At 49.7% G+C, this 24,134-nt stretch overlaps 1 protein-coding gene across 2 annotated transcripts in view; it reads left to right on the top strand.

Annotated features, from left to right (window-relative positions):
* The window catches only part of RCC1L (RCC1 like), a 37,524-nt gene extending 16,374 nt beyond the window's left edge, over nt 1-21,150 (top strand). The window contains exons 7-11 of one of the 2 annotated variants that reach the window (XM_045819648.1): nt 5,515-5,696; nt 10,432-10,519; nt 11,342-11,515; nt 14,774-14,859; nt 20,101-21,150. In XM_045819648.1, the coding sequence (XP_045675604.1) occupies nt 5,515-5,696; nt 10,432-10,519; nt 11,342-11,515; nt 14,774-14,859; nt 20,101-20,178 (608 nt within the window). In that variant the 3' untranslated portion in view covers nt 20,179-21,150. Of the gene's footprint in view, nt 1-5,514; nt 5,697-10,404; nt 10,520-11,341; nt 11,516-14,773; nt 14,860-20,100 lie in introns of both variants that reach the window. The other variant, XM_045819647.1, reaches the window with a different exon arrangement.
* Nucleotides 21,151-24,134: the final 2,984 nt, after the last annotated feature.

Here is a 24,134-nt window from a genome sequence, read left to right as displayed (position 1 = left end):
TTTTTAATTTTTTTAATATTTTTTAAAACTTCTTTCTTTTTAGAGGGGAGGGGAGGGGGAGAAACAGAGGGAGAGAAATATCAGTGTATGGTTCTGTCTCATGTGTCCCCTACCAGGGGTCTGGCCTGCAACCCAGGCCTGTGCTCTTACTGGGAATCGAACCAGCAACTCTGGTTCTCAGTCTGACATGCACTCCAGTGAGCCACGCCAGCCAGGGCAGGTTTAGAATATTTCCATTGTTTTCAGAATGTTGTATTAAATTGCTTCCCAAAAGGGGTACCAGTTTATACTGCCACCGGCAATGTGCAGAGGAGCTGCTCAGATCATAACCTCTCTAGCAGTGAACAGTGTCCGCCAAAGTGTGCTAATTTAATTACTGTGCCAGTTTTCAAAATGTGCATTTCTTTGGTAACTATAAAGTTGAAGCTTTTCTCTCCTGGGCTCAGAACTCCTCAAACCCTTTGCTTGTTGCATTTTGACGACAAAATGTTTCAGCACTTGGTGCTTGCTCAGGACTTGTTGCACTTGGGAGAACTTGTACTAGTCACTTTCAGCCCTTTTCCTGAGCTCTGGAACAAATTAGAGACGAGTACTGAGGTACCATTGTATTTTTAAAATTATGTGTGGGTAATTCCAAAGAAGCAGCTTTTCATTTAAAAATTGTTGGTACATTTTAACAGTGTAGACAGGAATAAGGTGAAGAGGATATATCCCACTTGCTGGAGGTAGCCATGGCTGACGGTTTCCTGGTGCCATTCCAGAAACTTGTCAGGTGCTGCACCTCCTCTGGCCTCACTGCCGTCGGGGCTCTGAGTCCAGCCACACGGGGGCTCCCTGCAGTTGGTTTCTGGAGCTTGCCCTCCTCTTTGCTGCCATAGGGTCTTTGCACAGGTCATTCCTCAGCCTGGAATGCTCTTCCCTGCTCTCCTTTTTATCCTGTGGGCCTCAGCATGGCTGTCATCTCTTCAGTCAAGGCTTGCCTGACCATTCTTCCTAAAGTGGTTGTTCTCCTTTTCCCTTGCACTTTCTTTCTTTCTGTTTTTTTTTTTAAAGATTTTATTTATTTATTTTTAGAGAGGGGGAAAGGGTGAGAGAGAAACATGATGCGAGAGAGATACATGGAGTGGCTGCCTCTCTCACACACCCCAACCAGGAACTGAACCAGCAACCCAGGCGTGTGCCCTGACCGGGAATCAAACTAGCCACATTTTGCTTTTCGGGACAGTGCCCAACAAGCTGAGCCACACTTGTCAGGAGTTTTGCACTTCACATCTGAGCTGGACACAAAAGGACACGTGGTGTGGGATTCCATTTGTGTGAAATGTCCAGAGTGGGCAGATACGTAAAGACAAAGTAGGTTAGTGGTTGCCAGGGCTGGGGGTTAGGTGGGAGATGGGGGATGACTGCAAACGGGTACCAGTTTTCTTTCTGGGTGATGCGAATGTTCTTAAATTAGAGATATTGTTTGCACTGCATGAATATACCAGAAGCTACTTAATCGTGTACTTTAAAACGGTTGAGCCCTGGCCAGGTCACTCAGTTGGTTGTCCTGCACACCACAGTGTTGTGGGTTTGACCCAAGTCGGGGTGCGTGGAGAGGCAGCCTGTCGATGTTTCTCTCTCTCTCTCTCACTCCCTCCCCCTTCCTTTCTCTCTAAAATCAATAAACATATCCTTGGGTGAAGATTTAAAAAAAATTAGATGGTTCAAGTGGTGAATTTATGTTATATGAATTTTATCTTAATTTAAAAATATGTAACATAAATGTAAGTAATAAAACATGATAATGAAACAACACTGGTGAAACCACTACCCAGTTTCAGACCTGGGACATTTTCAGCACTGTGTGCTACCTGTGTGCTGCTCCCGTTTCTTATGCCGGCCTTGCCCCAGGGAGATGCGCCGTCCTGCATTTTATTTCTGTTATTCTTTTCTCTGAGGGGACAGGAAGTTATACTCATACATTCACATACTCCTCAAGGATGTATTGAGTAGTTTTGCTTATTTTAGGGGTCATACTACATGTGTCTTCTGTAACTTGGTTTAAACTCAACATGAAGTTTCTTAAGATTCAGCGTGTTATAACCATTTGCACTTTGTTCCTCCCCCCACAGCCCTGACGGCTGGGGAGGCCAATTCCAGCCTTGACTTGTTTTTTGTTTTTCTTCAGTTTTTAAAAATTGTGGTTAAATACATATAACATAAGCTTTACCCTTTGAACCATTTTTAAATGCATAGTGCATTAGTATGAAGTACAGTCGTCTTGTTGTGTAACCATCCCCACCATCCATCTCCAGAGCTCTTCCATCTGGTAAAACTGAAACTTCACACCCATAAACCGCAACTCCCCGTTCTTTCTCCCCCCCGTGCCCAGCAACCCCGTTCCACATTCTGCCTCCATAAATGTGACTGCTCTAGGTGCCTTATATAAGAGAATCGTAGTATTATTTTTTGTGACTAGCTTATTTCATTTAGCATAGTGTCCTCAAAATTCATCCATTTTATGGCATCTGTCAGGATTTTCTTCCCTTGTAAGGTTGAATAATATTCCCTTGCGTGTATGTACCACATTGTGCTGATCCGTTTGCCCACTGACGGGCGCTTGGGTTCCTTCTGCTTTTCAGCTATTGGAATAGAGCTGCTGTGGACATGGGTGTACGGATATCTCTGTGAGACCCTGCTTTCACTTCTTTTGGATGTATACCCAGAGGTAGAATTGCTGATCCTATGGTAATTATATTTTAAAGTATTGAGGAACTGCCATGCTGTTTCCCATGGCAGCTGCACCATTTTATTGTCCCATGAACATTGTATGACGTTCTAATTCTTGCTAACACTTGTTATTTTCTGTATTTTTTTCCTAATAGTGGCCATCCTAATGGATGTGATGTGGTATCTTATTTGCATTTCCTTAATGGTTAGTGATGTTGAACATTTATTTCATGTGCTTGTGCTTGTTGGCCCTTTGTATATCTCTTTTGAAGAAGATAATTTTTTTAAAGATTTTTTAAATTTTTTTAGAGAGAGGGGAATGGAAGGAGAAAGAAAGGGAGAGAAATACCAATGTGTGGTTTTCCCTCACGTACCCCCTACTGAGGACCTGGCCTGCAACCCTGGCATGTGCCCTGACTGGGAATTGAACTGGCGACTTTTCATTTCACAGGGTGGTGCTCAATTCACTGAGCCACACAAGCCAGTGCATGATCTACTCTCTTAGCAGCTTATTTTTTCTTTAGCTGCCTGTGTTTTGGGTGTCATATATCTAAGAAATCAGTGCCAAATCCATTGTTATAAAGCTTTTGTCCTAGGTTTTCTTCTAAGAGTTTTATAGTTTTAGCTTTTACATTTAGGTTTTTGATCCATTTTGAGTTGATTTTTGTATGTGGTGTTAGTTAGCTAAGGGTTCCACTTTGGTTTTTGCATGTAGATACCCAGTTTTCCCAGCACCATTTGTTGAAAAGAGTGTCCTTTTCCTATTGAATGGTCTTGGGATTCTTTCCAGAAATCATTTGACCATGTAAGTGAGGGTTTATTTCTGGACTCTGTTCTAGTCCATTGGTTTATATGTCTGTCTTTATGCCTGTACCACACTATTTTGATTAGTGTAGCTTCACAATAAATTGAAACCTCCAATTTTGTTCTTCAAGATCATTTAGCAATTTGGAGTCCTTTGAGATTCCATATAAATTTTAGAATGGATTTTTCTATTTTTGCATGAAACATTGTTGGGATTTTAATAGGGAGCACAGTTGAACATGAGATTTTTCCCATCTTTATATTTACTTTAGTTTCAGCAATGTTTTGTAGTTTTGATTGTACAAGTTCTTTATCTCTTTAAGTTAATTTGAAAGTATTTTAGTATTCTTGATGCCACCGTAAACAGAGTCGTATCCTTGATTTCCTTTTTTGGATTGTCCGCTGTTAGTATTAGAGATGAGCTGAATTTTGTGTGGTGATTTTGTGTCCTGCTTCTTTGCCAGATGCAGTTCATTTTTCTAGTTGTATGATATTCCACTATGGAGTACACCTTGATCTGTTCATTTTCTGTTGATAGGTATTTGGATGGTTTACAGCTTTTTGTTACACAGGAATCAGTATTTCCACAATCATCAGTATGTCTCCTTGTCCATTTGCTTAAGAGTTCTAGGAGCTCTGGTGAAGCTTCTGTGAGTGAAGTGCTGGGTGGGAGGGCGTGCGTCTGTATTCCAGTGGGTGTTTTCCAAAGCAGTTGTAACAGGTGACCTCCCCCCACAGCAGTAGGGCGTGGTTCCGCAGCCCGGCAGAGTGTGGTGGTGTCCACCTGGAAGTGTTTGCCTGTTTGGAGGATGTGAAGTAGTGCGTCCCTGAAGTTCGATTTTGCATTTTCCTGCTCACCACTGAGAGTGAGGATCTTTTCATGTGTTCAATGACCAGTTTTGCTTTTTTTCTCTGAAATGTACATGGTGTTTTTACCCGTTTTTGTTGACTTATTTGTCTTTTTCTTTCTGATTTTTAGGGCTTTTCAGTACATTCTGTGTCTATAGTCTTTATCAGTTACAATGTTGCACACATCTTCTCCTAGATTGTGGTTTGTCTTTTTTGTCTATCCATTTGAGTTTTTAATTTTAACTATCTTTTTTTCATTTCTAATTGTTTCCTTTCCAAATTTACCTGGCCATGTTGTGTAATCTCTTATTCCTGCTTTTATTTCTTGAATGTTGCACACAATTATTTTTTATTGTCTGTATCATAATTCCAGCATCTGAAGCCTGGAGGGTATAAATATTTCGTTGTGTGTTGGTTCTGTTGACTCTCACTCATAGTGGTGTCTTTCCTGACACATTTAATATTTTTTTTTGTGATCTTGTATTTCCTTGAGCTTAATGTGTAGAGACTCTGAGGGCCTACTTTGGAGATGCTTCCCTCCAGAGAGGATTTGGGTTTGCCTTTGCCCTTGCCAGCGTGCTGCCAGCCTGGCTGCTCTGATCCCCTGCGAGGGGGCCCTGGGGAGCCAGAGGCAGTGTGGTTTAGTGTTGTGCCTGGTGCTGCCCAAGGACTGCCCTCTGTCACTGCCGACGGTGACACTGTCCTTGGGGCAAGTCCTGTCTTTTCCTGTTTACTGTGTACCACTCCCGTTTGCCTGTTTCCATTTACTGTGTTTGGGGGTGGGGTGGAGGGTTTGATTGGGATGGGCTCAGAGATTTCCTTTATTTTCCAGCAAGCTCAACAGTACATTAGAAAATTCTTGTTGTAATAGATGCAATGTCTCATAGGTTCATCGTATAGTGGGATTTCATCTTGAGAAATTTTCTTTAATTAGACCTAGAAAATTCCAAGGGTCGTAAAATGATCCAATTACAAGTGTGCCTGTTTCCTCCTTTGAGAGAACATGGAGATGGAAGTTGCATAGCATGCAGGGGGACAGATGAGGATTTTTGGTATTTGTAAAGTGCTTAAATGTATTTGGCATATAGCGAGTCTTTGTAAGTGTTAAGAGAATAAGAAATTAAAAGTAAGTGTTTTCCATTATGTTAGGTCTGGGTCACTACAATATTACCAGTGTGCCCACCAAGCTGGGTGGAGACCTTGCCAGCGTGAACATTGTCCAGGTTGCCACCTACGGTGATTGTTGCCTGGCTGTGTCAGCTGATGGAGACCTCTTTGGTTGGGGCAACTCTGAATACCTGCAGCTGGCTTCTGTCACGGACTCCACACAGGTATGAGGTCACTGTAGCGTGGTGCTGGGAGATTTGGAAACATAACGTGTTAAGGGCATTTGTTAGAGGTTCCTCACCAAAGTGTGATGTATGAAGTGCTAGAATGGTAAAAGCTAACCTGTTGTAACACTGCCTCTTTAAGGTCCCAAGTTCTTGGCAGTCTTACTGGAGCCCGGAAAGAAGGCTTGAGTTCAGAAGCCATTATTATCAATACTTTGGTGAGATACTCCTGGTTTAGAGCAGTGTTTTAGGCATGCCTGGGTACTCTGTCTTGTTCTATGAGGCTCTTTACCTAAGTTCCTGTGATGTTACAGTGTAACATCTGTGCCCCCAAAGCACACAGATCATAAGCCCACAGCTCACTGAAGACACTGTGCGGCCCCACCCGGGCTGAGCGGGAGAGCGCCAGCAGCCCTTCAGAAGCCCTGCCTGTGGCCCCCCACCACCACTAGCCCGGCCTTCCCATCAAAGCAAGCCACCATTTACACAATATAGCAGAACCTTAAATGTTTTATTAAGTAGATATAAACAAAAAATAAGGCTCATTGCATAATTAATCTCTGTATACCCATCACCCATATTCAACAATTACCAACTAATGGCCCATTAAAAAGTAGAGATATAATCATGATTTTTAAGTATATAATTTAGTGGGTTTTGGTAGTTACCAGGATATGCAACCATAACCACTATGTAATCCCAGACATTTTCATTAACCTCCCCTCCTTGCCCAAAACTCCCATACTTCCTAATGGCCAGTTTTGTTGCATATATAATTTTATCCATTTCTCTGCTCTGGATTATTTTGAAACAAACCCTACATACCATATTTCACCTATAGAAGTTTCAGTATGTATCTCTAAAAGATAAGGACTAGTTAAAAAAAAACATACTTTTGGTTTGGCCAGAAAGTTTGTTTAGTTGTGCTTAGTCTAAGTCTTTAACTTCATTTGAAACAGTTTTGTTAGACTGTATTGTGACAGCTGTTGTGTCAGTGTGCATTAAAAAAAAACTTATCAAAATTGGTGAACTTTTGTGCAGCCATTTTAATACTTAAGATGGAAGAAGATACACAACATTTTCAGTGAATTATGCTTTATTATTTCAAGAAACATAAAAATGGAACAAATGCAAAAAAGGATTTGTGCAGTGTATGGGGAAGATACTGTGACTGATCGAATGTGTCAAAGGTGTTTTGCAGAGCTTTTTGGTCCTATTGATACTTTGGCCAAATAATTCTTTGCTGCGGGTCTGTCTGATGCACTGGAAGATGTTTAGCAGCACCCCTGGCCTCTGCCCACTAAAGCCAATAGTGGGAAATAGCCAACATACTCCACATACCCAGATCAATAAAGTTATTGGTGAAAATGAAAAATGTGTTTTATTTTATAGAAAAAGCTAAATGGGCTTTTTGGCCAACCTGATACATTCCTTAATATCATCAAACTTCTGAAAAATACAGAAGGGATTTTAGATACATATTAATGATAAAGAAAGTGGCACAAAGGGAAACTGAAGATCAGCTAATAAGATGAAAAATTGCATTCTCTGTGGTCTGGCGCAATGGCTAGAAGTGGTTGTGGATTTGGCTCTGAGCTTCCTGGTAGCCAAAGCAAAGAAGGAAAAATGGTCATTTAAATGATTCATTGTTTCTGTAAGATAAAACAGCAAATAAAGTGTTCAGGAGAATCTTCCTAATGCCAAGGCCTGAGAAAAGGTCTCCTGTGGCCTTCTTCTGCAGAGCAGGCCCAGTGTCGTATCACTGCGTAAGAAATGACACTTAACCTTAGTGGCTTAAAACAACATTTAAAAAAATATTTTATTTATTTTTAGAGAGAGGGGGAGGGAGGGAGAAAGAGAGGAAGAAAAACATGGATGTGAGAGAGAAACATCGATCAGTGGCTTCTCATACGTGCCCCGACTGGGGACTGAACCTGCAACCAGTGACTCTTCGCTTTGTGGTACAGTGCCCGACCCACTAAGCCACATCAGTCAGGGCAAGACAACATTTTTATCCCATCGTTTCTGTGGGTCAGTAATCTTGGGGTGGCTGAGCTGGGTCTTCTGGTTCCGAGTGTCTCAAAGACGACAGTCGTCTTCGGGTTCAGCGGGGGAAGGCTGGTTTCAGGACCGCACTGGTGGTGGTTGGCAAGGTGCAGGTCCTCGTGGTCTGTTGCACCGGGGCCCCAGTTCCTCGCTGGCAGTCGGTCAGCTAATAGTTGTGGGCCAGACCTTCCATGGTTCCCTGCCAGGCGGGCTTCTCCACATGGTAGCTCCCAACATGGCATCTGGCTTCATCAGAGTGAGCCAATGAGAAGGGGGAGAGAGTGCCAGTGAGACAGAAGCCTGTGTTTTGTAATTTCATCTTGGCACTGACTTTCCCTCACTGGGCTGGTATGCTGCTCATCATAAGCAAGTTACTTAGGTCCAGCCCCCGAGTAGGGCTTGCTTACATGTGGGTGTGAATAGGAGGGAATGGGGGCTATAGGGGCCATCTTAGAGGGCTCCCATCACAACTGTGATTCTGTACTGTAGCCTCAGCCTCATCCTGTCACTAACAACAGTGGTACACGTCCAGTGGCTCTTTGCTGGAGTCGTTCTCGGTACTCGGTGGGGCCTTGTGCCAGAGCACAGTGGGCTAAAGCAGCTCCGTGCTCCCTGCCCCGGGCACCCAGCAGCGGAGGCAGGGCCCCAGCCCTGACGGCCCTTCTTTATCTAGGCACACATTTTCTGGGTTGGTAAGCCCCTTTATCCCTCCTCAGTCAGTTTAGGGACTGTTATCTTTCATCTGTCTCCATTTGAAAGGGAATCTATGAAGATTCATGGCTGTCACTGAAGCACTTAAAATCTATCTTTTCAGAGTTATTCCTCAGTAGAAGTGCCAAGACCAAATCCTGCTGGAAAGCAGGGTTGGCCACGTTTCACTCTCCAAACCCCTGATCCTCCCATCTCTCACTCTCTGCAGATCTCGCCTCCTGTTTAATGGAGAAAACAGATGCCGTCAGAGGAGAATGCTCTCAGTTTCCTGCTGTGACTCCTATATGCTTACCTGGGCCTGTTCCTTTTTCTGGTAGTAGAGGAAGGATATCCCTTCCCGTGGATCCCATCATCTTCCACCTCCTCAGAGGCCATACTCCATCTGCTGGGCCTCCTTTCCCATGACTTCAGCCTGTCCTCCTCTGCCGGTCCCTCCATCGGTCTATACCTGACTCATGCCTTCCCTCTTAAAAAGCCCTCTGTGGACTCCTCATCTCCTTCCATCCTCCCACCCCTTTACTTTACCTCCTGCTTCCCTTCCGGGACAAGCTTCTCAGGAGCTGCACTTACTACTATGTTTCCCCATCTCCTGCTCCTTTTGCAGCCCATCCTGCTTAGTTTCTACCCTTATTAGTTTGCTGGGTAGCTCTTGATAGAGTTACCAGTGACATCCATGTTGCTAAAAATAATAATAAAAAATCTGAAGAACATTTTTCACTCTCTCTCGACCTCTCAGCAGCATTTGACATCTTTGTGAACATCATTCTTCCTTTTCCCCCTGTGACTAGACTCTCCTGACTCTTCTAGTGCTCTCCTGTCTTTCTCATTCCTTCTTGGTTTTCTTTACTGGGTTTCCTCTTGTGCCAGGCCTTTAAGTATTGAGGATCTGCATGGCACGGACTTTTTTCTTTGTGTTCCCTCTTTGGAAGGTCTTATCCACACCCGTGTCTGCAGTTACCCTATATATGCTGATGATGCTCCAGCTTACATACCAGTGTTCCAGACGTCACTAAGTGGCACTCGGCATTTCCACTTGGTCGTCTGTAGACCCTGCGAGCTCAGTACGTCTAAAAGTGAGCTCATGCCCACCCCCACGCTCTGGCCCTTCTCCTCCACAGGCACCCATGTCCATCACGTTCTTCTCTAAAATTTCACAGCATCCTGCATGATCTGGCTGCCCTCACTGCACCAGCATCCTACACTAAGTTCCCCTTGTCCCCCTGCTTTAGCCTCACTTACCTTGGGGTTTTTAAAAATTTTTATTTATTTATTTATCTATCTATCTATCTATTTATTTATTTATTTTTAGAGAGAGGGAAGTGGGGGAGAAAGAGAGGGAGAGAAACATCGATGTGCAAGAGAAACATTCATAGGTTACCTCTTGCACACCCCAGTCAGGGACTGGGTCCTCAACCTAGGCATGTGCCCTGACTGGGAATTGAACCAGTGACCTTTTGGTTTGCAGGATGATACCCAACCCATGGAGCCACATCAGTCGGGGCCATTCTCACCTTGTTTAAGTTCCCTGAATGTGTCATGCTCACCCTGTTCCCTTTGCACATTCCATCTCCTCCACTTGGCACATCCTGCTCTAGTTACTCCTCCTCTTCCTTCAGGTTGAAGAAGAAGGTGAAGCCTTCCCCGACTGCCCTTTCCCTCAAACTAGACCTGTCTCCCTGGCACTCATGCTCAGAGACCCTGTACTTTCCTTGCTCACATTCAGCACAGATGAATTTTATGTTAGTTTGGGCTGTCATCTGCCTCCTCCACTAGACTAAGAAGGGGACTGGGTCTCTTGCTCCTCCTCTTATTCCCAATGTCCAGTTAGAAGGTTGGCATATGTTCAGGGTTTGGGAAATGTTTGTGGTGTGAATGGGCGAACTGGGACTAATCTACTCTGTGCACAAGACCAAATTATTTCCAAGGTCTCACTGGTTTGTCTTCCTAACAGTGTGTGTGGATCCTTGCTTTGATTCAGGTGAACATTCCCCGGTGCCTGCCCTTCTCAGGAGTGGGCAAGGTGAAGCAGGCTGCGTGTGGCGGGACAGGCTGTGCCGTGTTAAATGGTGAGACCTTCCTGCAGACTCACTGGGCAGCTCTAGGTGGGTTGGATGGAGAAGGGTTGGTGTGCAGTGAACTCAGAGGCAGCAGACCTCAGCCTGAGGAAGGGCACGTGGCTGGGGGAAGATCTAGCTAGATGGCGTTCAGCTGATAGAGGGTGAGATGACATTCGTGACAGAAAGATAATAACCGTGATTTATATGTAGACAGCACAGAGCTTAGTGGTTCTGTAGCAGACCTCTGAAATGGAGAGTTAGGCACTTTCTCCCTGCCCCTTGGCTGGGGCCAGAGACCACAGCGGCGCTGCCTTCTCCAGAGAGGCCGTGCCAAGAAGCAAAAGGCAGATAGGAGAAAGGCCTTAGGGCTTAGATACTGAGAGCCATGCCTCTGGGATTAAACATCTGGTACCAGTGATGAGTATTAAACTTTTTATAAGCAAAAATCATCTCTAAGAGTTTTAAGCATCTGGCCAAAAGTTGTTTAGTGCTTGGCTGAGTCTCCTGATCAGTGTGAGACACTGCCCTTCGGGGGCGCTCCTGTGTTCCTGTGGGGGTCAGGGCGCTTCGGGGTGGGTCCTGTCCCGGTTCCCTCAGGATGTGGGAAGTCTGTTCTCGGAGGTCGGCGAGCTGGCTAGACATACTCCACAAGCAAGAATTCGAAAGAGGAGAAAAGAAACATTATTTTAAATATCTGTCAGCATGTTCTTTCCAAGCAAGGAGGGAAAAAAATGCTTGTGGATATAATGTATCTTGGTGGTGCCGTTTGAATTTCTAGTGGAGGGCTGCTCTTCCTTTGACTTACTGACCGTTGTTTTTCCTGTAATGTAGGAGAAGGACATGTTTTTGTCTGGGGCTATGGAATTCTTGGGAAAGGACCAAACCTACTGGAAACTGCTCTTCCAGAAATGATTCCACCCACTCTCTTTGGCTTGACGGAGTTCAACCCGGAAGTCCAGGTTTCCCGCATACGATGTGGACTCAGCCACTTTGCTGCACTTACCAGTAAGTGAGCAAGCCATGAGGCCCCCGAGACTGCGAGGGCTTCACTCTCTCAGGTTCAGCCCCAGACTGTGGGCAGCTCCCAGTTTCCATTCGTTTAGTGCAGTGGTACCCCCGTGTGGATAATTAAAGAGAGCGGCTAATGCAGAAGTTGTTTGGCTTGAGGTTGTATAATATGTGTCTCTTTTTTCATCCTGGAGTTTTGTTTTGGTTCATTTGGTTTGTGGTTAGGCTAATGTGAAAGTGAATTTTCTCAAGAAGATACCAGTTGGTGGCAGGAGAAGGGACCCTTGAGTATGTTGGGGTGCTCGGGGAAACCAGCAGCGGTTTGGCAGACCCGCAGTGGGAATTAGGAAATAGATGTGTGGGCCTTAATCCCACTGCCTGGCCAAGCCCAAACCCTGATCTGACCAGGCACGGGGGTGGCAAGGGGCAGACTTGCAAGACCATCCTGCGGTTTTGCGGAAGCAAATCTGCCCGACTTCCTAAGTGCTGGGGGGACAGCGATCAAAGGGAAGGCAGCAGTGGCGATGTTCTCAGAGGTCTGCTGGACGACACAGCGGCGACGCGTCCAGTTACTCTGCGGGCCCCTAGAGTGTGTGTGTTTCTTGATGACGTCTCCTGTGCTGCTGCAGCGACTGGTAGTTCAGTTTGTTCCTCTTCAGTGGACTGGAGTCATCAGACTGTATTAATTTCATTTCATCTTGTGATTCTCAAGCAAATTCACTGTTTCCTTGCAATTAAAAAATCTTTTTGTCTCATGGTAATTATTTTCTTTTAAACATCTGGGCTGGGACAGTCAGCTCGGGTCACCCTGGTTTGTGTTCCCTGGCCCCATGCTAGTGTGAGGGCTGTTCCAGGTGATCGCCATTCAGCATTACCTGAATCCGGGCCTCCGGGCCTGGCAGCACACAGGCTGCGTGCGGTGTGGGCTGCTGTGCTGGCGGGCGGGTGTCGTGCTGGACTGTGTGCATTGAAGCACCAAGCAGCAGCAGTGCTGGCTGGGGTGGAGAATCCCTCACCACACTCAAGCAGAGCCAGCCACTTCCATATGTAAATGAGCCTAGTTCACGCGAGTTTTTCAAAGCTGCTTTGGCTCAGTAAGTAAGAGTCATTATGGACTGATTCTGGAGGTGTCACTGGTCTATTTTCCAGACTTTTCTAACTGGGAGTGTGCAACCCATGGCCCGCAGGCTTTGTGCAGTCCAAGATGGCTATGAATGTGGCCCAACACAAAATCATAAATTTACTTAAAACATTATGAGATTTTTTGTGATTGTGTGCTGCAATGTATTTAATGTGCAGCCCAAGACAACTCTTCTTCTAGTGTGGCCCAGACATACCAAGAGGTTGGACACCCCTTAAACTGTGTGCAGAGTCGCGCACCTGCAAATGCATCCATGTGAAGTCTTCCACTAGACCAGACTGTTTGCTGTCCTGCCATGTGGCCGTTTTGGGTCACACTGAAAAGAGCTCCTTACATAGTGGTGATTTTCAACCAATGTGCCACAGGAATTTTTAAAACATAAAATACCTGATCATTATTTTTTAAAAGATTTTATTTATTTATTTTTAGAGAGGGGAAGGGAGGGAGAGAGAGGGAGAGAAACATCAATGTGTGATTGCCTCTCGTGTGCCCCCCACTGGGGACCTGGCCCACAACCCAGGCTTGTGCCCTGACTGGGAATCAAACTAGAGACCCCTTGGTTTGCAGGACAGTGTTCAGTCCACTGAGCCACACCAGCCAGTGCAAAAATACCTGATTATTTAGTCAGGAGCACTGACCTCCTTCCCCTTAGACTGTCAAATAAAAAAATGACAGCAGCCAACACAACAATAGCCATCTCGTGTGAATGCCCTGTCTTAAACCATAAATATATAGATCATATAATTGAGTTTCATCTTACTGATCACATTGCATAAGTTTGCATCTGATTGGTTAATTCTTGGTACCAGAAATCCTTTTGTTTATAGGCACGTGATATTTTAAAAAGTCACTTTGGAACAAAAATGGTAGGTAATTACTATTATTATTTTTTTTGTAAATAAAAATTATACCTGTTCTTTTGTCATACTGGCAAAAATATATTTTTTGATGGGCCACAAATTTTAGCAATTAGTGTATGTGTACCATGAGATGAAAAAGGTTGAGAATCGCTGCTCTGTAGCTTTCCCCCAAGATGCAGCAGCCACCCTCCAGGAGCCAGCTGTGCCCCTCAGTAGAGGGAGCATCAGAGCTCGGGCTGCTCTGTCTCTGTGCCTGGCATTTGCATATGGCCAGCTGGGAGTTGGAGTTGCTTAGTTTACCCTGAAATCTGCAAATATTTTGGGGCCAGACTGAATTGTTCCGTTAAACACGTAAAATCTGAGGGTGGAAGACCAAGGGTGATGGTCAGACCAGAGGGGGCTCTGAAATCTCATGACAAAAGGACTCTTTATTTAATCAGCCCATATTATTTTAGTCCTGACTTTTCCATGGCTTTTCTCCTTCTGCTTGACAGATGCGGGTGGCTGAATGGGCCTCTGCTCCAAGGAGCACCCACAGCTGCTGTGGATGGAAGTAGGAACTGAAGCCTGGGTTGTGGAGGCTGCCCTGCCAGGTCTGGGTCCCTGGCAGGCATTCCCAGAGCCCGGGCCTAGATGCTTTCTCCTGGGCTGTACTCTGTAGCATCCTCTCCTTTCCCTTCTCTGCACTTCTTACAGTCTGTAAGCGTGTATGTGTTGGTTGGATCATTTGTTTATTTCTGTCTGTTCGACTAGTCCCCTGAGGGCAGGCACCATAATGCTTTAGTTACACAGGCATAGGCCTGGCCCAAAGAGGTCCCAATCACTGTGTGTCACTTGACTGAATACTCCCGAGAAATGGAAGCCCAGGCGTGGGATGTCAGTCATCCTACCTTGAGGATGCTCAGATTTCAGGATTTGTGGAGGGCGGGGTTTGGTTGGACATAGCTGTGGGCGAGGGGCATGTGCATCGGGGCGAGCAGAGTGGGCTGTGAGTGGGAGCCGCTTTGGCCCACTGCTCTGTGCATGGATTCATCTCCCATGTGATGGACACAGTGTCAGTCTGGGCTTGGGCAAGTCTTCAGTATGGGGGCTGTATGCTTTTCCCTTCAAAAGAAAGCATTACTCTGGCAGAAGCTGAAGTTTATCATTGGGCTCTGTTTGTACCAGGTTCTGGAAAGCCTGTTCTCATGACTCTTCTTGGAGACTTGCCCTTGGTCCAGTCCCAACCAAGCCACTGTCTTTCTTTCTTTGCAGACAAAGGAGAGCTGTTTGTGTGGGGTAAGAACATTCGAGGGTGCCTGGGAATTGGCCGCCTGGAAGACCAGTATTTCCCGTGGAGGGTAAGACTGGACTGGTGGACTGGAGGGCAGGTCCACAGGGTAGATTCACCTGATGTGGCAGTAGTGTCCCCTGTGCAGCTGGGCCAGTGCTGGGTCCCCGGGACTGCCCCACTGCTGGGTCATGGCTGCCTTCCTCCTCCTGCTCTGGGGCATCAGGTGAGGCCACTCAGGCGAGGAGCCGGTTCTCTCCTTCCTGGAGCCTGTCGATGAGCAGGGAGAGGGAATGAATAGCCTGTGTGGGGTTCCAGTGCCCTGGTGCCCTGGAAGCAGCCTCATCGCAGGCTGCCCTTAGGGATGTGGAGCAGGGAAACAGAGGTAGCTCTGAGATAGCACGCTGCAGACTGGGTGCTATGAGGCTCCAGACCCTGTGATCGGGAGAGGTTTGAAATGAAGAAGCTGGCATGCCAGGGGCTATTTGCCGAGGCCATGCAGAGGAATGTTTACAGTGAATTTAAAAGAAAGCAGGATGTTTAATATTTAGAATGCCTTACCACAGCCACCAAAGTGAAAAAGCAAAGGTTTCCCTTAGGGGGAGGATGCAATTAGACAACAAGGCTCATTTCAAAATTAAAGGGGAACTTCTTCAATTATAGTTTATCATAGTGTTGTTTACTAAGTTTTTTAAGTTCTAAAAAAAAGCCATCTTTTTTTTTAAGATTGTATTTATTTATTTTTTTTAGAGAGGGAAGGGAGGGAGAAGGAGAGAGAGAAACATCAATGTGCGGTTGCTGGGGGCCATGGCCTGCAACCCAGGCATGTGCCCTGACTGGGAATTGAACCTGCGATGCTTTGGTTCGCAGCCCGTGCTCAATCCACTGAGCTATGCCAGCCAGGGCAAAGGCTATCTTTTTGAACATAGAACACATGGCCTTGGTTCAAAGTGTATTATGAAGAGTGTCCCGTGTTTTGTCCCAGGGCAGCCACTAGCACTGGTGTCTGGCGTGCCCTCCAGAGATGGTTTCTGTGTGTGCAGAAGCGTGTGTGTGAGCGTGCATATGCCTAAGCATTTTTTAAAGTTTGATTTTAATAATGTGTTTTGAAGTTGTGTGAAGTATCTTTTAAAAACATGTAAAAATGCAAAAGATATGTATAATTTAAATAAAACAAGGATTTGTCTGTCCAAAACCCACTGCAAGATGTTTTGGGGCTCTTTGGTATTTCAGGGGCTTGTTTCCACTGGCTCTTCCCTCGGCTGCTGACTCTCCTGGCTCCTTGTGAACTTGGCAGGCCCTGACTCCTTTATAAACACAGTAGGTGCAGTTTCTAACAGAACAGGTCAAAATGGAGACTTTAAACTTGTTAGGGAAAAAATGGTTGTGCACCAGAGCTGTTCCCAAGCTGGTTGGTGCTCACTGGCCTGTGCCCTGGAAATACCGTGACGTGTGAGGAATGGAGAATCAATTGGTGGGCAGTGGATGGTGCCGCAGGTAATACGAGAATTTAGACATCCTACTTGTTTTCTTGGTGGTTCCTTACTGCCCTCTCTTGAACTGGTGCCCCCCAAAAAGGCCTTTCCGAGGGGAAGCTTAGGGAGTAATAAAGCTCCTGGGTTGTGGATGAATGACTGCTATGACTAGGGGCTCCCCACCTGCCTTCATTTCCTCCAGATGGTAGTGAGGATACAAGGACGGCATGAAATACGATTTGAAATCTGACAGTATTTTCCTTATTGGAATGGCTAGCTACCTCTGGGCCCTGCTGGGAAGCTGGGTGCCGCTGGCTGCTGGCGCCAGCACCACTCGCCATTCAGACCAGACCCCCTTCCCCGACTCGGTGCTCACCCAGCCTCCCTCTGGGAGTGTCGTCCTCTGCCTCTGTGCCATCAGGGAAAGGATCCTCGGCTGCTTTCTGCCAGGCCCTTGTCCTCCCTCTTGTACGTGTGTTGAGCCCTCACTGTTTGTGGAGCTGCCTTGTTCCCTGCCACCTTTTGGTTGGGGTTGGGGGGTGGGAGAAGGAGGGGGCTTGGGGGGAAGGTGCTGAGCCCTGACGGCCTGGCCCTTCCACTCTGCACAGCCTGCTGGTGCCAGACCAAGGCCCGGGACGGGTGGCGGAGGAGCCGGCTCTCGGGTCAGCCAGGCTGGGTCCCTTAAAGATGCAATGGGCCTGCAGTTGAGTAGCTGGACCTTGCTCCTGTCTCTTCTGTTATACTCACCTAAAAACATTTCAGGAAGTTTTTAATCTTTAAGAAACTCTATTTTGTTATTAATCTTCAGTGGGGGCTGTGTTGCATCATTTTTAAAGTATCTCGAGAAAGAAAAAAAGAATAAAGTCTCATTTGTGGCTCCTACAAAGGTACTAACTGGTTATTCTGGGACTCACAGAGCCTGCGCTTTTCTCTCAGTGTGTAGGCCCAGGTAGTGACATCCGAGCCACCTGATTAAACCACTCTTTCTGGAAGCTGTTCAGGATGTTTTGCTACTACACATTGATGATACTCAGAGCTCAAAAGATTCAGTGATTTCTTCAAGGTCGCACATCTCGTAAGCAGCGCCGAGGTTCAGACTCAGGTGTGTCTGGCTGTGAGACGCCAGTCTCCTCACAGCAGTGCCTGTCCTCTGTGAGGGCCTGAGCTGGAGATCCAGGGTCCCCCGTGGACGAGGGAAGGGCGTGTGTAGAGGCGGACACACTGCGCGGGGTCATCTGGCCTTTGCAGGACCCTCTGACTTCAAAGGCAGCGCTGCAGCTCGGGGACAGGCTGCTGTGGGAGGTTCGTGCGTGACCTTCACCTTCCAGCCCTGGGAAGAGCGCCCGCTCTCCCCAGTCATGCAGCCTTTCCAAGGGGACGGCAGACCGTCAGTGCCCTGGGGGCTCTGCCTCTGTTCTCGCATCCTCAGAATGGCCCCTGACGGTCGGGCTCCTCCCCCACAGTGCGCACCTGTGGGTGCTGATTTTAGGAGTCGAAGGGGCTGGCCCGTCTCCTAGGCACTCTGGGTGGGGCTGCGATGTGAATTTGGGAACCTCATCATGAGCCCCTCTGGTCAGCACCAGGGTGGGTTTGGGAGCACAAGCTGGGAAACCCTCTGACTTCCAGGCCTCTTTCTTACGTGGGTGACCTCCTCAGCAGCCCCAGGCCTCGGTGGTTCCCACGGCCGGGAGGGAGGTGCAGTGTGGGAGCTGGGCACCCGTCCCTCCGGACTGCGCTCGCTCGCTGCCTTTCTCAGCCTGCCCACTCTGTGCCGGGAAGGGAATTTCGGAGCCAGCGTATCAGGGAGGCCGCAAGTCGGCTGGGCCCCGTCACAGCCCCAGGTTGGTGCTGCTTCTCACCTTCCCCTGCTCTTCACCTGGTGGGCGCCTGTTTTAGGAACATGTACGTGTGGGGAGAGGTGTTCCTCAACTGAGTCTGCTTCAACTTTTAAGTCACTTGGGGTAAATGTGCTTTTGGTTTTTAGAGCTGTTGCCTTTTGCAATAATGTGAGTGTAAGCTGGTTTAGAAATTCCTGTTGATCTTGATGAGGACGAAAACACAGTATGGCTGAGGGCATTCTTCTTCAGCACTCAGTTCAGGGACTGCGAGCCTCCTGCTGCCCCACAGAGGGAGGGCTCAGGGGCCAAGACCGTGCGCCTGCCCTCCTCGGCCAAGACCACTGTCCTGGTGAGGAAACCGAGGCCAAGCGGCTTACTCTGCTTTGGGCACTTGTGGCCAGAGCACATGGGGAACCAGGACAGAAGTGCGTAAGTGCCTCAGCTCGGCTGCAGGTGAGGGTGGTGGGGGGTCGCTTCCCCAGCAGCGGTAGAGGAGATGTGCTCTGATGGCCTGGGGAGGTTGCTAGGAGTTCACCTGCTCCCAGTCACCACGGAGGCAGCCTGTGTCCCTCTGTGTCCCCAGCCGTACTGGACGCTCTGCATCCACGAGCCTTTGCGATGAACTGGGCACTGCTTCTCGTTCGTTTAGTGATTTCTCTAATAGGTTTCACTAAAGACGTTTGTTTAGGGTGGGGTGGTGGGAAGCCCAGCTTGGTTTCTAGCGTTCCTTTGTTTGTGGCCAGGAGTCCTTAATGGACTCCTCTCCCACGCCAGAGGTGCCAAGCTCCAGGGCTCTGGGCTTTTAGGCCAGGCCATCTGGATTAGGCTTTCCCCCTCTTAAGCTCAGTACACTCCACGGCCGTCACAGGTCCCCTTTCCAGCTGTCACACTGCTGGGCTGGGCACTGCCACCAGGGCAGGGCGGCGGGATTGGGATCTGTTGGAAGAGCAGCATTGTTCCTGGCTGAGGCCTCCGGAGTAGGTGGTGCAGGTGCGCTGTCTTCATGTTTGCATCCAAGGACACAGTGTGCGTGGCATTCGCTTCTGTTTGCACCGGGAGCCTCTGGAAGGACGACGAGAAACCAGTTGACAGTAGTTCCACGTCATCAGAGGGAAGGTGGGATGAGGCCGGGGATGCCGGGCACTAGTAAGACGTCTTCAATGCCTTGTTATCCTTTTTCATTGCGTGTTGTTTTATATTGTAGGCATGTGAATGCATTGTCTATTCAAAACAATAATAATAATATAAAATAAGAGAAAGAAAAGTGCCCCTTTTCTGGAGAACTGGCGTGGGCACAACACCCAGTTCCCAGGCCAGGCTGTGGAACAGTGAGGCATTTTACAGGCAGCCGGGCTGGAGCCCCCTTACCCCAGGAGACTGCCCGCTGCCGTCGTGGGAGTGGGCCTTCCTGTGGTGAAATGGTGTCTGCGTGGATGGGCACAGTCGGCAGGACCGCTGGCCAGGCCTTGGGTGCCTTCTGAGACACAGTGAACCTCCCTCCCTGAGGGTGCACGTGACTCGTGTGCCTGTGTCTGGAACTGGTGGGCAAAGTGGGTAACGACACTGGGCCCAGGGGGAGGCCGCGTTCCCAGAGTGGACCCTGAAAGCAGGAGAAAGGGTTTCTGAAGCCATTCTCATGGGCCAGGTGGGGACCACTAGGAAAGGTCACTGAACACCTGGCTTGAGAACCAGTGTTGTCCTCTGGCGGGGTCCTGCTCAGAGGGGTCTGACTCTGCGGGGGGTGCACTCAGGCTTTGTGCTCCTGCCCCACCCGGCCCTTTGGAGGGGTGGGCATGAGCAGTGCCGGCTGCTGGGGACGAGGTGGGGAGTCGGGAGGGCCCTTTCCGTGGGGGTTGTGTCGACGCCTCGTAAGTATCCCCACTGCCGGGGAGGGAGCCGGGGCGGAGCCAGGATCAGGCCCGGGTGAGGCCACCTCCCAGCCTGCCTGACTCCCCGCCGGCCGCTTCCCCTCACCCTGTGCTGGGTCTTGTTTTTCAGGTGACGATGCCCGGGGAGCCCGTGGATATGGCGTGTGGTGTGGATCACATGGTGACTCTGGCCAAGTCATTTGTCTGAATCTCCCGCCTGGCCTGCTTGAGCCTGGCCCCGGCCTCAGAACCACTTGGACTGCATAGCAGAGGCAGCCGGCGGGGTTTGTGGGGCGCAGTGAGGGTCAGAGCCCTTCGTGCAGCATGGCGCTCGCTCCTGCAGCCCCTAGGAGCTAATACACACGGTGGGGGGGGCCTGGGCCGCGGTGCCTGCTCAAGGGGAGCCCTGCTGAATTCACACGTGACAGCTGCCTTGATCAGGCTGGTCTACAGGCAGTCGAGTCCCAGGGCTGTGTGGCCCCAGCAGGGCGAGGATAATTAGAACGTCTCAGCTCTTTCTAGGAAACACAGGACACTTTCTGGTGTCACTTCTGGCCCAAGAAACTGGTCTTAGGAAATCTTAGCTCCCATGGCATGCCATTTTGTTTGATCTTTCCAGGAGGCCTGAGGGAGCGCAGGGCTCAGGAGGGGCGCTGGAGCCCCTGCAGCCCAGTGGGCGGAGCCCTCGGTGGGTGTCAGGGCAGGCTGGGCGTGTGCACCCGGGTGAGCCCCCTGCCTGGCTGAGGGAGCCGGCCCGGCTGTGGCCTGGTTTTTTCATTCAGGTCCCCCTTCCACTCTGCATTTCTGGTCAGCTGCCCACAGCCAGCTCACCACTGGGACACGTGCCGGAATCCTTTCCTTGGATAGGGATTCCCCCCGAAAATACTGGTGGGCGCCAGCTTGGTACCACATGGGCTTGCAGCTGTCGCCACCCTCGTACCTGTTCCCGGTGCCTGGCCTGGGAGCGAGGAGGAGCCCCCGCAGGAGGGAGGTCGGCCAGGTCCTCGTGGGCCGAGGGCGCAGGGCACACCCCGCAGAAGCTTGGCCGGAGCGCTGGCCTCGGAGAAGACAGAGTCGGAATTGTGAAAAGCATTTGAGTTAACAATGTAACTTGTCTTACTCTTTAAAAAAATATTTAAAAAATTGTTTTGGAAATAAAGTCTATTTTTTTGCCTTTTTATTTTTAAGAACTATGGATGTCTTTATTTTACCTGATCATTTATAGAGATTAGCTTTCAAAAACAAGGCTTTCGATAGAGAGGCTATTAGAAGCCAGTGAAAAATACTGTAAAAGACAGTCCTGCTGGAAAACTATTTTCTGAACAGCCTACTCCCACACACAGTTCAGCTGGAAGGAAACAGGTATAAAAATAGCTGGTGACCATGTCACAAACTGGGGGCTCGCTCACTGCCTGCCTGCGTCCCTTCCTCCGGCTCACTCGTCAACAAGCTCACTGTGCGCCCGTGCGTGCCGGGGGCTGTTGCTCACACTGGGTCCCCTGGTCACGGAATTTCTGTGAGCAGGCCTCATTACACTTACATTTTAGGGGGCGAAGTGTACAGTAAACAAGCAGAATGCAAAGTATGTTGGATGTTGGGTGGGCTGTGGGGGAAAAGCAGGAGACGGGTGATGTCAAGGGGGCTGCTGCTTAAAGTGGGGTCGCCGCCGAGCAGGCGTCCTTGCTGTGACCCGAGGCAGCAAGAGCCAGCCCTGTGGTACCTGGGGGCTCGGCCCCAGGGCCCCTTATTTGGGCTTCTGCTCCACGGTGGGGGACCAGTTCTTGTGTTTATTACAGCAAAGCTTTTCCATAAACTTGAAATAGAAGTTCAAAACAATGTGTCATTTTCCTTCCTGAACTCCCGATGGGCCGAGTACCACACTGCCCCGGCGGTGGAGAGCAGTAACCAGTGCCTGCTGAACACACGCCGTGCGCACGTCCTGAGCTGTGGAGGGCGAGCAGCCCCCAGTGGCGGGGACAGCAGGGGATGGGGAGGTGAGGGGCCTCTGCTGACGTAGGAATGGTTATTAAGTTTCCTACCAAGTGACAGAACTAAGATTCTGGTGCAAGGACTACCTCCACCTTGGACACAGTAACTAGGGTCTGATGAGGGACAACTTTGGGTTTGTCCTAAAACTCAGTGTCTCCCAGCCAGGCTGGGTCTGCCTGCCAGCACGGTACGGCATGTTCTCTGTGGGCAACGGGAGTTCCGGCTGGGTGCCTCTGCTGCCACCAGGCCCTTTCATGGTTGTCCGCTGTGGACAGCGCGTGTCCTGTGTCAGCTCTTGGCCCCTCGCCCCCAGCCCCTCCCGGCATTTAACCCAGATAAACCTGTGCCGTTAGCTCGGTTGCTATGATGGGTCATGTTCCTGCATCAAGTCAGCGTTTGTAGCTCTGGGCTCCTCACTCCAGGGAGCGTGTGAGAGACACTCCAGTGATGTGGCCACAGGCCAGCTCTGACCGTTTTCTCACTCTCAGACTCTGCTCGCTCACGTGTTTGCGGTCGGCAGCCACAGCCAGCACAGAGCCTGAGTGAAAGGTGCTGCCTGAGAGGGGAGGGGACTCTCGTCACTTGGTGGCCACCGCCATCTCCGCCAGGGGACAGCTGTTCCCCGGGTGCCTGGTCTCCATCTTCCGCCCTGAGCCCCTGCCAGACGTGCAGGCCACGGCCGCGTAAGCGGGGACAGAGGGATGGCTCCTACTGGCATGCAAAACCTTAACTTACTTATGCTATGAGAAGTCACCTCACTTGTCGCTCACACAGGCCAACCCCAGACACTCAGAGTCGTGGCGTGACCATTCTTGTTTCTCGAATGAGGTTGGCCACTATTTTCATGTGTTCAGGAAGCATGTCCTGTGGTCAGCGCGACCGGCCAGGTGGACGCTGGGAGCCGCGAGACAGTGCTCTGTGCCCAGCACTCCGCCTGCCCACAGCGAGAGTGCGGGCTGCATTTGGGACCATGCACACCGTTCTCTCACGTCACCCCCTGGCCCCCGCACCTGCAACGGGAGTTGTTCCCACTGTTCTGAGGGCCCTGCTCTCCCAGTCGCTGCATCAGAACTGGCCTGGTGCCTCGGTCTGACTGCAGCCTGCTGGAGGGACAGACCTGGCCAGATGGCCTTGGGGCAGCGCCCAGCACTGGCTCTGCGAGGCAGCCATCACCCCAGCACCCGCCCGGCCCTGTGATTGGGCCCCAGGAGCTCGCCCCTCCCCGGGGACCCCACACCTGCCTTTCTCCCACGTGCGTGATATTCTTCAGCTGCCCTCAGACTCAAGCTGCCCCAATCGAGGAATCCCAGCCTTTCTTTCACGCAGACTTTGCTGTTGAACATGGAGCAGCAGCTGCTGAGGTCAAACTTGAGTTGGAGACCATGGTTGGAGTCCTAGCTGTTCTTTTCTCAGAGCTGGGGCCACGCTGAAGTGCATGCTCTGCCGTCAAGTTTAAAAGGATAAATCCAGATACTGGTGGTCACCTCCTCAAGGCAGGAGTTGACTGTGTTGCTGGGGAGGCAGACGGGTGGCTGCAGCTGGGGGTGGGGAGGCTGCCCGCGGGGAGCAGAGAAACGTCTTGCTGTCACTCTGGTAGCATAGTGGCAGCTGAAGTGCTAGGAGACCAGAGAACACAAAACCATGCTCCTCGGAAAAATGCCCTGTAGGTCTCCCCTCAGCTTTCGGGAAGCGGGTCAGACTCGGGCTCGTGGCCGTAAGCTGTGGCGCAGCGGCAGTTGTAGGCCCGCATTCCAGCGGGAGGATGTTGGCGGTGAAGCAGAGGCTTCATGGGCTGCGCACCCACCTGTGCTCCTGTGCACCCACCACGCTCCAGGCCCAGCCAGGCCTTGGGGAAGTGGCGGTGAGAAGGACGCATTTGTTGCAGCTTGTGCGTCTGGGGGCCGCTGCCTCTGGTCCCGCCTCAACACGGAGGGACACAGGTGAGGCCACCTGCCCGGGGAGCAGCCGCTTGGAGGCGGAGGCAGAGTGCGAGACGGGCCTCCGGGCAGACCCTACCCCTCGACCCCCGGCTCCTCCGCTCTGGCTGTACCACGGGGTCCCCTGGGGCAGCCCGTTGTGTTTGGGGTGGTTACTTTCTGAGACACCACCTTTTTGGTTGTTCATTCTTCAGTTGGTGGACACTGCAGTGGGTTCCACGTTCAGGCTAGTGTGAAT

The sequence above is a fragment of the Phyllostomus hastatus genome, unplaced genomic scaffold (assembly GCF_019186645.2).
Source record: "Phyllostomus hastatus isolate PE091 unplaced genomic scaffold, TTU_PhHast_1.1 phas_scaffold_385, whole genome shotgun sequence".
NCBI classification, from domain to species: Eukaryota; Metazoa; Chordata; class Mammalia; order Chiroptera; family Phyllostomidae; genus Phyllostomus; species Phyllostomus hastatus.
The sequence above is the reverse complement of the archived record's forward strand: the minus strand, read 5'-3'. Positions and strand labels throughout refer to the sequence as shown.